Source organism: Gadus chalcogrammus, chromosome 10 (genome assembly GCF_026213295.1).
Source record: "Gadus chalcogrammus isolate NIFS_2021 chromosome 10, NIFS_Gcha_1.0, whole genome shotgun sequence".
NCBI classification, from domain to species: Eukaryota; Metazoa; Chordata; class Actinopteri; order Gadiformes; family Gadidae; genus Gadus; species Gadus chalcogrammus.
This window is the reverse complement of record NC_079421.1, coordinates 16,654,263-16,667,807: the sequence shown is the minus strand read 5'-3', so window position 1 is coordinate 16,667,807 and position 13,545 is coordinate 16,654,263. Positions and strand designations below refer to the sequence as shown.

At 47.3% G+C, this 13,545-nt stretch overlaps 1 protein-coding gene across 4 annotated transcripts in view; it reads right to left on the bottom strand.

The window, feature by feature from the left end:
• The window catches only part of drp2 (dystrophin related protein 2), a 127,387-nt gene that overhangs the window by 20,053 nt on the left and 93,789 nt on the right, over nucleotides 1–13,545 (bottom strand). For all 4 annotated transcript variants that reach the window (XM_056600382.1, XM_056600383.1, XM_056600380.1 and 1 more), the window contains 7 exons: nucleotides 11,394–11,455; nucleotides 10,429–10,503; nucleotides 8,239–8,440; nucleotides 6,073–6,158; nucleotides 2,952–3,109; nucleotides 796–962; nucleotides 239–350 (listed from right to left, as the gene is read on the bottom strand). In XM_056600382.1, coding sequence (XP_056456357.1) covers nucleotides 239–350; nucleotides 796–962; nucleotides 2,952–3,109; nucleotides 6,073–6,158; nucleotides 8,239–8,440; nucleotides 10,429–10,503; nucleotides 11,394–11,455 — 862 coding nt within the window. The remainder of the gene's footprint in view (nucleotides 1–238; nucleotides 351–795; nucleotides 963–2,951; nucleotides 3,110–6,072; nucleotides 6,159–8,238; nucleotides 8,441–10,428; nucleotides 10,504–11,393; nucleotides 11,456–13,545) is intronic.

Below are 13,545 nucleotides of genomic sequence, written 5' to 3'. Positions count from 1 at the left end.
TCCCAAGTGTTCGAGATAGCCCTATAACATGCACTCTCAGAGCCCTCCCAGCCTGGTGCTTATCGTTAAATATTATAGCCATGTGCGTTTAGTGGTCTACTAAGCGTGCTTAACGCCATTAGCCTTGTAACTGGGATGCCCGTCCTGCAGAATACAGATCTTCTTGCCGCTTGTTGTGGTGCGTTAAAGGTTTCGTAGCATCGTGCGTTTAGCGTTTGCTGAGGGAGAAGGGTCTTACTGGTGTGTAGTACTCCATGATGGGGTAGTGCAGCTTGTTTCCCTTGGAGGTGCGGCCTGTGAGGAAGCACGTCTGACAGATGTCAACGTTGAACTGCTTCAGACTGCGGTACCTGTCGCCGTCAATAAAAACATTCATAACAAAAGCCGGCTTTAATTTTATTCCATCATACCCCGGTCTCCGTAACGGCGGTGTGTGGGAGAAAAAATATCGACTCACAAATTGAATTACATAAATGATGAAGGAACCTCAGTACATGATGAACGGTTAACTGGCATTTAAGTGAAGACCTCTTGGTTGCGTTTGATTTGCACCAGAGACTTGCTCTCTCCCTTGCTCCCCTCCACTCGCACTGAGTTATATTGCTTTGCACTTGTTTTGTCGGTACGGACAGGCTGAATCCTTGCCACCTTGACGCTCCTTTAATCACGGCGGCATTGACGCCAATTGTCTTGACAAGCTCCTTTATGAAATCATAAGACTAGGCCGTCAGACGCACTCTGGGAGGAACTCGGCTCCGTTAAATCGAGGGAGTGCCGCGGGAGATCTCCCCGTACCTGAAGCCTTTGATGGGGCACTGCTTGCACACGTGGCACTTGGCCTGGTGCTTGGCCGACTCGGCCGCGGCCACGCGGTGGAGCACGGGGAGCCACACCATGGACTGGGGCTCCAGGCTCATCCACTCCAGGAAGTGAGACACCTCGATGGCAGGCTTCCCCGGGGCCTGGCGGGAGGGGAGACAGAGGGATCCCGGTAAACAAGCCTGTATGTTTAGACCCCCCCGAGAACGGAGCCGGATGGGCTCCGCTTAAAAGGGATGGGCGAAGAAGACAGGTTCATCGGCGGCAGAAAGAACGCATGTGGGCAACTTGGACTCCTAGCCGAGAGGTACGGGGTTCGATTCCCGAGCCTCTTGCATGTGTTCCAGTCACAGACGACTTGTTGAAATCCCAGGGAAGTAGGGATTTGAAAAGCTGTGATGTGCTAAATTCTCATTAAGTCTGCATCAGAGCTGTATTAAGAGGTAGATTTCCCTTGGGGCTTTATCTTCTGCTCATGCAAAGCAGCATTATAATTGTGTGTTGGTGTGTGTCGGTGTGTGTGTGAGCCTGTGTGCACATGGAAGTACATGTGAAGTATGCAGTAGTGCACCATCTTTGGGGATAATGATGCGATTCCTCTCTCTCTCTCTCTCTCTCTCTCTCTCTCTCTCTCTCTCTCTCTCTCTCTCTCTCTCTCTCTCTCTCTCTCTCTCTCTCTCTCTCTCTCTCTCTCTCTCTCTCTCTCTCTCTCTCTCTCTCTCTCTCTCTCTCCTCTCAATGTTGGAGACGCGCAGCCCCCCCTCCCCCCCTTCCCTCCCAGCACCTGGAGCCCCTAGGGATTCAAAGCTGGCAGGACGCCCTGTCTAAGATGGAGCAGTTTAACTAAATGACCAAACCGTCTCTCACTGTCAAAACTTCCATTTCATAGTTTTTCAAGAGACTCCCTCATATTCCCAAAGCCTCATCCTCGGGACATATTGCCCCTATTGTAAGCAACAAGACCTGGTTTATCAAACCCCATATGGTATCTCCTCTCCGCCAAAGGGATTACAGGAATAGAGGAGGATTGGGACTTAAGTGAGGAGAAGTGTAAATCGGGTGCATAATCATCTTAAATTGCATATTCCATGGCTGACACCCTGTAGTGCAGAAATGCTTAATAAGTAAAAAATTATCATCCTGCTAATTTACTTTATTAATGAAATAAAAATGTTGATAAAAGAGCAAATGGGTCCCTCCACCTTTTGGCTGTACATGGATATTTTATCTGCGTGCGCGAAAGAGTTATAGCCAAAACAAAACAAAAAGCTTTGATTTGAATCAGAGCTTGCAGCTCATTTCAGAAAACGTGGACGGGAATAAAGTGTGCTTAATCAGGAGCTGGCAAGTACAGCAGGTAATTAGGACTTTTTTTCAACAGGGCCAGGCTCCAAAACACTGCGCTGAACCAAATCTGCAATCATGGAGACCACTGAGGTTAGTGCCTACGTCAAACCAAGAGAAGAGCTATCAGAGACGGAACAAAAAGCCTGCGCCGTCCGGGCAGATAAAAGGTGTTGGCTGTGCCAGCGCGTGTGTCCTCATTAAGGGGAAGCCATGTCCTTCTGAGAGTGAGCCCCACTACCTCGTACATCTATGTTGTGATTAATTGGTCTTCTCAGCATTCTATTTCCTACCAGCGCCTCTCACTAGGCGGGTTTACTCAGAGTTACCGAAAAGTGGCGGGTAATGCGTCCGTGCTCTGTCGACTTTTTCCTTCTACTTTTTTTTTTTTAGCGCGATTTAAATTGCGACCACTATGCGCTACAAATGAAACTCAACGATGCTTCAAGTGTTTACTGGCGCTTGAATGTGCATGGGAGACGTGTGGGTTGAAACACACGCTGGGAGATTGAAGCTATGAAGTCATGGGCGATGACTAGGCTAGCTACAACTTTCTGATAAGGCTTGGGTTAGATCGGATTTAACATACCAGGCCATGCGATAAAAAAAGAAACACGTATTCCTCCTCCTCCTCTCCCTCCTCCTCCTCTTCACATCATGCATCCCTCAGGACAGAACCTGCACACCAAATCATGCGTGTGGTGCACTCACGCAGACGATTGCATGCTGCGTCTGCATACAGATACATATATATATATATATATATATATGTGTGTGTGTGTAGTCACCATGCGGAGGCAGCTTTGCACGCTGGGCTCCACGTTGCTGCCCCCGAATGCCGCCACCTCCCCCAGCTGGCGGGGAACCTGGATGGCCTCGTGGAGAAGCAGGCTGAGGTGCCGCTGGTCGGTCTGGCCTCCCGGTCCACACACCTGGCGGAACAAGTCTGCATGCGACACAAGGTTTAGGTCATTGGCGTGAGCGGGGGAGTCCTTGAGTCGAGCCAAGGTGACCCGTAACTTGCGGGGCCGTAAGTGACGGATTGCAGTTCCTGCGATGGGGAACACTGCATTATGAGGAAAAACACACACAGACACACACACACACACACACACACAGAGACACACACACACACACACACACACACACACACACACACACACACACACACACACACACACACACACACAAGTACACACACCTATAAATGGACCAGTGTTATCTTTGAGTGTGTGCATCGATGCGTCGTCAAGAAAATAATTTGTGCTAATGTTCCGGATCGATACCTTCTGTTGCTTCTTTTAGACCCAGATGGGTTTTTATCGAATGCCCTCTTAATACAAGGCTTGCGAAATTTGAAACGTATCAAACTGAAATGCTTGCACAGCAAATTTTCTGGCTTATTCATTTCCTTTCAAAACTTTGTCTGTTAAGTAGGCAGGTGAAGAGAAGAGAATACATTTATATGAAATATATATATACCTAACGGTATAGCACCATACTTCATTTACGTTCTAGTGGAAGCTCATGCACAGCCGTATATAATACATATATAAAAAAATGTATGTATGGCAACAATTATTGTAAGGGCGCTCTCAGCCTATGGCTAAATAGAGAAACGTGGAAGGGATTTTGAAATGTAAATAATGCACAAAAAAAACAAGATGTTTGCGTGTCTAACAATCCCAGTACATGTTGAGAGTGTTCTGTCTCTATATCCAAGAATAATGCTGCATTCTTAGAGAGAGAGAGTGAGACGGATGGAGAGACAGAAGAGATGGCGCGATAGATCGAGAGGGATAGCAAGACCAAGAGAGACAGGGAGAGATAGATTGAGAGAGAGACAGCAAGAAATCTCCAGAGGGAGAGATGGAGAGCGAGATCAAGAACGAGAGCGAGAAAGACAGCGAGAGAGACTGAGAAAGAGAGCGATGTCTTGGCTGGTCTAATTCCAGAATAAGGAAGTGAATTAGTTTAGCACTATCTGCATTGAGAACCCTTGCCGAGAGTATTTTGACGGACTGTCACTAAGGAGACGAATGTTGACAGGCGTGTGAAAATGCCTCACCATACCAGTATAAATATAGCACGAGAAACTCCAGCTCTATCTCTCCCCGGTCTTAAACCGCTCTCTCCCTCCCGCCTCTAGCAGATTAAACTCCCCCTTACAGGGAAGACAACTGGCATGAACACTTACACATCAAACATCTCCTGAATAAAATGAACGAGCATCTGAGAGAGAGAGAGAGAGAGAGAGAGAGAGAGAGAGAGAGAGAGAGAGAGAGAGAGAGAGAGAGAGAGAGAGAGAGAGAGAGAGAGAGAGAGAGAGAGAGAGAGAGACAGAGAGAGAGAGAGAGAGAGAGAGAGAGAGAGAGAGAGAGACAGAGAGAGAGAGAGAGAGAGAGAGAGACAGAGAGAGAGACAGAGAGAGATATGCAGAAAGTTAGGAATGAAAATAGAGTGTTTCCTGATGAACAGTTTACGAGTAATGAAAAGAGTGTCGGCAGTATTATCCAGCTTACTCTAAACAGGGTATGTCGATTGAGGGGTACAGATGGGAGATAAAGGTGTGTTGCGTGTGTTTTGTTATTCAGAGACCAACTCAAACCACCATCTTGGCTTCTGTGATACCATGCATTCTCACGGTGGGAAAAAGATACGTTTAGGAGGGATCTAGATGGATTTAGTATTGGAGATAGTGAGAATTGCTTCTCAGAGGATATTCTCAACAGTCTTATCCATATCATTGTTGAGTTGGATGGTTATGCATGCCAACTCAGAACCTGTGACACATCACAGGATGTCTGTTGGAGAGCGCTGTGGTAAGTGGCTAACATCTATATTTCACAATGTCTTTAAAGCCAGATCAGCGAGAGTCAAATTTATGTCTTCCAAGGATCTCACTCTTGGGCTACAGAAGGCCTTGCCCACGCACATACTGACACACACAAACAAACACACACACACACACACACCAATTTTACAAATACGATGGCTGAGTCAAGCCTAGTCAAGATGAGTGGTGTTAACAGATCAATTCTACTAGATAGAGGAGAGGGAGAAAACTGTCATCACAATCAAATCAAATTTGGTGCGAGTCAACCCACCCACGAGAGGTAATGTGCTATACGCAACACCAACTGATCAATCTCAGAGTAAAAGGGGGGAGAAACACCACCGTTGTCTGGCTGATCCCAGAAAGACGTTGTCTTATCACTCTAACCAGCCGTCCAATTAAAGTCTAAATTAGAGTCTGTTGCCGTTCGCTCCAATATGAGTCGGCATCTATGCTTTGCCAAGTATTACTTAAAGCCTGGCCAGGCTTTAAGTAATGGGTTGCTATATTCATCAACTTGTGTCCAGCTAAATCAATGACACTTGTTCAAACTATGCTTATTTTTAATGGCCGCACACTCCCCTTGGTTTGTTTCACTCACGTGCTGTATACGTATATGTGTTATATATACACAGAAAGAGACACACACACACACACACACACACACACAGACAGAGAGACAGAGACAGAGACAGAGACAGAGACAGAGAGAGAGAGACAGAGACAGAGACAGAGACAGAGACAGACAGACAGACAGACAGACAGACAGACAGACAGACAGACAGACATATTGACTTCTGATAAGGAACATGAGTGTTTGGAATGTTGAAGAAGGAGAAAATATCGGAAAGGTCAAGGGAGATCCGGAGCAAGACAGAAAGAGGGTGACACAGAGATAATAAATGATTTTCCTGGAACTCACTGTGTGAGTGAGTGGGCGAGAGAGAGAGAGAGAGAGAGAGAGAGAGAGAGAGAGAGAGAGTCAGAATGAGAGAGAGGGAGAGAGCGAGTGTGTGGGCAGTTGCATTCCCTGCATGGAACCCATTAGACAGATCGGGGTTGGCCACACTCACACTTGTATTTTTCCTTGACGTCTGCTTTGCACAAGCTCACCAAGCCTGCCTTGAAGCTGAGCACACGCATCTTTCCGTTCCGACCGCTGGTGGAAAGAGAGAGAGAAAACCAATGAGAACACACCGAATGTCACTGATTGTTCAGACAAAACAACGTTTAGATCTATACATTTAGAGAAAAGAGTTTACACAACTGTATGGTCAGATACATCATCGTACATAGCTTTTTTTTCCCAGACACAACAACTATTCTACAGTTTGAGTAGAGTAGAGACTTGAGTGGAAACATATAGAGCAGAAATGATGGAACTATTTTGGGGGAAACCATTTAGTGCAGAAATGATGTGGGTGATGCTGAACTGTTCAGTGGGTGAAACCATATGAGAGAATTCCCACAATAACACGAGTCAGGTAAGCAATTAAATAGTATGCACTTACAAGTCCTATGACAAGTTCAAGCGGCTACGTTTAACAGGGCTATAATACGTAGCTAAACACGGGCTTACTGAAATCGAAATGTTTCAATCGCCTAATGAAAGGAAAAAGGAATTAATATTAATCTTGTCAGGGGGAACATCAACTTTAATTGAGTAAAAGAAAAACATTTATTCAGTTTGGTTTTAATTTCAGAACTTAACGACACTGTCGCCGTCGCCACTGTTGGCGGAGCTGAGCAAGTAACAAGATGACCAAAGTGACAGTTTTCAGCTCTAATTTAAGAGGCGCACATAACCACGCTAAATAAACATCACTCATCCCGGGACATAAGAGCCTGGCTGAGAACATTAGAGTCACACAGAGAACACGCTGGCTGCTTTATTGGGACCATAAACACGTTGGCACTTTTCACACACACACACACACACACACACACACACACACACACACACACACACACACACACACACACACACACACACACACACACACACACACACACACACACACACACACACACCAAGGTTTGTGAGCAGCACTAGCTTCACACAGCACTCCTTCTTAACCCCCCTCGCTAACACACACACACACACACACACACACACACACACACACACACACACACACACACACACACACACACACACACACACACACACACACACACACACACACACACACACACACACACAAACAAGTGCTATATCAACCCTTGTGGTGTACACATACTACACACTGTATGCACACACAAGAAAATAGCAGTCTTCTGCCCCGAACCATCGAGTTCAAAGATGTGCCGAATAGAAAACGACCTTCTACTGACAAAGAAAGCCCTGATAAAGAAACGGACAAAAACTGAAACACAAAATAATTTGCTGGAAGGATGCAGACGCTGTCAAGATCATTAGCAGTTCAAGGTTAGCACTCTCTGGGGTTGCAGAGAAAGGCGGTCGATCCGTCGCAAACCATCCCCGCCTTCCCTACCACCCAAAAGAATAAAAGGCTGTAAAAGGGAGGACGTGAATGGACCAACAGGGAGGGGCGGGGGGGGACTGCCACTGTGTCTCCTCTGTTGTGATGATTGGAACCAGGCCAGCCTGATTGGAGTGCTGACCGCTCTGTGGCTCTCTATGGATCCCGGTGCAACAAGGCATTAAACTAGCCATTGGCCCGCTATACTCACAGACACAGTGCCGTGCCTGTCTTCACACACATTGCTTTCAAGTGATTGCCAATTTCAATTTTTGGAGTATGAGCATGTAGCGAGTGTGTGTTGTGTTGTGGTTGCATGTGGCGGCCGTGTTCCTGTGTATGTGTTCAAATGTGTGCGCTGGGTGACCGGTAATTTGGGTATTAGTGTGTGGCGGCCTGTGTACAAGGCATTAGATACGCTACAAGGAGCAGGGGAGCTCAGGGTGCTCCGACTCTGAGCTCAGTGTGCTGGATTGCATCCCCATCGTCCCCACGTCGCGGCTGGAGGAGAGATGCCTGCAGTCGAGCGGCACCATGAGGCCCCGGTACCAGAGACTCCTTGGAAGGCCCTTTGGCCCGGAGAGTGTCTAGGTCTTTGTATTTATCGAATGCGCTGCGTAAACACAAGGTCATCCTGGCGATGATTCTCTGAATTCCCCCCCCCCCCAGTAGTAGTCCTAGGACAGCCGCACCTGAGCTTACCCCCAGACCGACACAACCCCAGCTCCCCTTCCGGCGGTTGCCCGCCCCGCCCACCTGTCGTAGACGTTGAGCAGCCAGTTGAGGCACATGTCCACGCAGAGCGGGATGTTGACGGCCACGGCGCGCTCCTCCTCCAGCCTCTCGTACAGGGCGGTCAGCGAGTGGATGACCTCCACCACGTCCATCACGTGCTCCCCCTGCTGCAGGTCCTGCTCCCGGAACACTTCCGCCATGCTGCCCAGCGCCACCAGGTCCACTGCGTCGCGCGCACACACACACACACACACACACACACACACACACAAGCATTGGTTCGATATATATATATATTCACATTCACATATATACACACAGTGGCCATGCATATAAGGAGTCACCATTCATACACAGAGTCACCATACACACACAATTCAAAGTGACAGTCACGATTCATGCATGCTTGCATACAGTCACAGTACACACACAGGCCTATGTATCCCTCAAACACACACACACACACACACACACACACACACACACACACACACACACAAAGACAAATTATCTCTCTCTCTCACACACACACATTCACACATTCACACACACACACACACACACACACACACACACACACACACACACACACACACACACACACACACACACACACACACACACACAACATGTAATTAGTTCACCCACCCGAGCCAGCAAGCAAAATAGCCGCATTCATCTCTCGTTCACCTTTACTCCTTTTACCCACTTACGTGCTGCCAGATGTTTCCAGAGGATCAACGCAAATTAGATGCTGCTCTTTTAAACTGATTTGCCAAGCCGACCCTTGTGACTGAGGCCAAAAGGGGGGAGTTCCCTGCTGGCTGCGGCTGATGACTACAAATACATCTGAGCACTAATGAGACAGTGGCAGCTCCGGAGAGACCCTAGCCTGAGCTAGCTCTACAAAGGGCCGAACTGCAACGGAAATACAAAGGGCATTTAAGATCGATGTAGCAGGAACCAATTCATTAAGTTGTATATGGTGTGAGGAGGAGGAGGAGGAGGAGGAGGAGGAGGAGGAGGAGGAGGAGGAGGAGGAGAGGGAGTAGAGAAGTGAATATTCTCAGGATATGAAAGTAACCTGAGGTGCAGGACAATTAATTCAACAATAGGGCCGCGGATGCCCTAGGAGAGAGGTGTGAGGTTGGCTGGTGGAGAAAGATAAGGTCAAAGGGGAGGGAGGGGAGGGGGGGAGAGAGAGTCAGCAGCGTTTTGTTTCCATGGGTCAAGCACGGTGTAATGAGACAGAAATTGAGAAGCAGAGAGGGGGAGAGGGAGAGGGGGAGAGGGAGAGGACGAGCGTGGGGAGGGGATGGGGGATGTCTCAGCAGGATGGCAAAAGAGGCCAAAGAAGAGAGGGTCAGAAGAGGAAAAGGCAGTGACAGACATGAAGGGAGATGAGATCAGATGCTCACACTGAAGCGGGAGTGAGGGTCGACGGGACAGATGACCGCGGCCGTGGCAGCTTTAGAGCAGAGAGCTTCCATTCAAGCCAATTCAATAAAGAGACGAGAGAGTTGAGAGAGAGAGAGAGGTGCGGAGGAAGCGTACTGGAGGGAAATCGGCCGTGAAAAACGAGGGAGGAAACGTATGACAGCCCGCCAGCACAGGAGAATGGAATCAGGGTCATAAATAGCAGTGGCTAGAGGAGGTGGAGGAGATGGAGGAGCTGGAGGAGCTGGAGGAGGTGGAGGAGCTGGAAGAGGTGGAGGAGCTGGAGGTGGAGGAGGGGTTGGGTAAGGATTTATAAACTAGCAGGTGTGACCCCTCAATGGGGCTTTCTACTCTTCAACCATTAGCTGCACCCCATTTTCTTCTCTTTAGGAAAGCAAATGGAGCAATTCATAGCCCCAATTAGCTGGCCATGACAATGGCCCAGGAACGGACAGAAAAAAGAGAGAGATATTTTTTAAATTATTATTAAATCAAGATGATTGAGAGAATTTTTTGTTCATCATGATTATTATTTTTTGATTAAATTAATAATTAAATTAATAACAAATAGTAGGTATTGTTTCGTAGCTATTGCTATAACTTTTACCCTTCGGATCTAAGTGAATAAATACATTTATAAATGAAAGAAACAAAGGAAGATCATTATGAATATACGTTCTGTCCATACGGCCCGGCCCTTTTGTCGGTTGTTTGTTTAGTTGTTCAATCAAGCCATAATCAAAGCGGAGGAACGCCGCGGGGACAAACACGTACGTCTCAGCGCTTTCTGCACACGCCGCAGCTTCATCGCCGTTCTGTACGCCGAGAACTTGATGTTGTTCAGATCCGCTAATGGGAAAACCGACAGAGAGAGAGAGACAAGGAGATAGGGGAAGGGAGAGAGAGAGAGAGAGAGAGAGAGAGAGAGAGAGAGAGAGAGAGAGAGAGAGAGAGAGAGAGAGAGAGAGAGAGAGAAAGCCGGAGAAAGAGAGAAAGAAGGAGAGAGAGAGTGAGAGTGAGAATGAGAGTGAGAGAGGAAGCGGGAGAAAGAGAGCGAGAGAGAGAGAGAGAGAAAAGAGATTATAGTAAATAACACGATGAGGGACAACAGGCTAGTCATTATCCGGGGCTTGTGTATGGCACGGAGCTCACAGCTAGGTGAAGATGTTATCTGAGCACATAGTTTAGCTGTAATGTGCACACGGCGGTGGGGGTTGACACACACTCGAACACACACACACACACACACACACACACACACGCACACACACACACACACACACACACACACACACACACACACACACACACACACACACACACACACACACACACACACACACACACCCACCCACGCCCTTCCATCTGCCAGCTTCCTGTGTTGGATCAGATTGAACAAAACGACAGCCGTTTAATCACAATTTTATTGCGCGAAAGTAAACAGCAGTCAACAAGCGCCTTGTACTGGATTCGTAGATAAATGTTGATTAATAAGTCAATGCGATTGCCTTCCTTCTAATAGCTGCTTCTTAGTTCTGATGTTCTGTTGGACTTAGATTTTAATTAAGTCGCTGTGGTCGATGGTGGTATGGATCAAAAATAATAAATCATCAATCAAACATTTCTTGTATCGACATTGCATCTTTTAATATCTGTACACACTAGAAACTACGCCCATGCCTCTCTCAAGGGAGGGTGGTGCACAGGACCTGAGGCAACTTGATCTCAGCCGTACTCACCCAACGCCTGGTACAACTCTGTCATCTTTGGATGGTCCCAGCATGTGGTCTGAGCCTGATGGCTGAGAAGGAGTGAGCGAGGTAGAGAGAGGTAGAGAGAAAGAGAGAAAGAAGAGAGAGGAAGAGAGAAAGAGAGAAAGAAGAGAGAGAGGTAGAAAGAAGAGAGAGGAAGAGAGAAAGAGAGAAAGAAGAGAGAGAGGTAGAAAGAAGAGCGAGGAAGAGAGAAAGAGAGAAAGAAGAGAGAGAGGTAGAGAGAGAGAGGTAGAGGTAGAGAGAGAGAGAGAGAGAGGTAGAGAGAGAGGTAGAGAGAGAGAGAGAGAGAGAGAGAGAGATAGAGAGAGGTAGAGAGGTAGAGAGAGAGAGAGAGGTAGAGAGGTAGAGAGGAAGAGAGAGAGAGAGAGAGAGAGAGAGAGAGAGAGAGAGAGAGAGAGAGAGAGAGAGAGAGAGAGAGAGAAGAAGCAGAGACTATCAGAACAATCGAAGTAGAGGAATAGCAGAAAAGAAACAGAGCCAGAGAGTACAAACGAGCATGCATGCGAAAAGAGAAATGAAGCCAAAAGAAAACATGATTGGTGTAGCGTTATAGGAGGGGAAGATCAGAAGGATAGTGAGAGCAAGAGCGAGGGCAGAGCGAGAAAGAGAGAGAGAAAGATAGAAACAACGTGACAGTGAAGGAGTATAACTGAGGGCCATGGGGGAGGTGGAGGTGAACAGGCATTGTTAAACACTGAGCGCAGGCTTGTAAAGAAGCGACGTAGGTGACATGGGCCAAAGGAGTCGCGTTGGGTGCATCAAAGCTGATGCGGCTCAGCCTCCACGGGTAATTGCGCAGCGCTGCTGAAGAGTGATTGGCTGCCGTGAAACAGGCACCACACAGAGACACTGCACAGGCACTTCATTAAATCCCAGCTGAGACACACCCCCCACACACACACACAGACGGAGAGTACACACACACACACACACACGCGACATTTACATAAACACACACACACACACGCACAAACACGATGTGTACACACACACTCACACACAACATGTACGTTCGTACACACACACATACACAAGCACACACACACAACATGTACACCCCCCCCACACGCACATACACGATGTGAACCCACGCACACACACACACGCACGCACGCACGCACACACACACACACACACACACACACACACACACACACACACACACACACACACACACACACACACACACACACACACACACACACACACACACACACACACACACACACGTGAAGTGTATATATACACAAACACACACACACACAAACACACACATAATGCTTTACAGCAACGTGCCCAGAGCCTGCACTCAGTCATAACCCACATCAGGTAATAGACGAGAGCACTGAGAGAAATATATATAATGATAAATCGTACCTTAGAAAAGAATACAAGAAAAGAAACAAAATAATAAAACCAAACATAGCAGTACGTTTTTCAAGGAGCTTGGGAAGGTTTTTCGCAGAAGCACTTGTTCATTACCAGGGAGAGTACTTATTGATTGGTGTCCATTGGAGTTCTTGTCAGAGATATATATATAACCACCATCATCAGGGATACAGCCCATAAAGAATAAGGAGAGCAGGGGAGGGAGGAGGGTACTTAGTTGTACCACTACAACCATCAACCTCACGTTGGGCTACATAAGTACAAAATAAATGCTTGCAGGGACACACATAATTGCATGGACACATTCACTACACACATCCAGCTCGTAAACACGGACATTCACACAAAGAAATACACTAAAAGCCACACACACACACACACACACACACACACACACACACACACACACACACACACACACACACACACACACACACACACACACACACACACACACACACACACACACACACACACACACCTCAAGATGAGGCTGTACAGGTAATGATAAGGAGTTAAGTAGAATAGCACCAGGGGAAACAAGGTTTACAGTACTCCAATAGTTTTCTTCGCTACCATTGATGCTTATGTACTCACTCAAGCTAGCACAATACCAACTTCTCCTGGCCGATAAGAGGCTTTTAAAACACATTCATACCCTACACACTTGCTTGCAAACCCTAGTACACACTTGCTTGCAAACCCTAGCCCAAGTAAAAGAGCTTCCTCT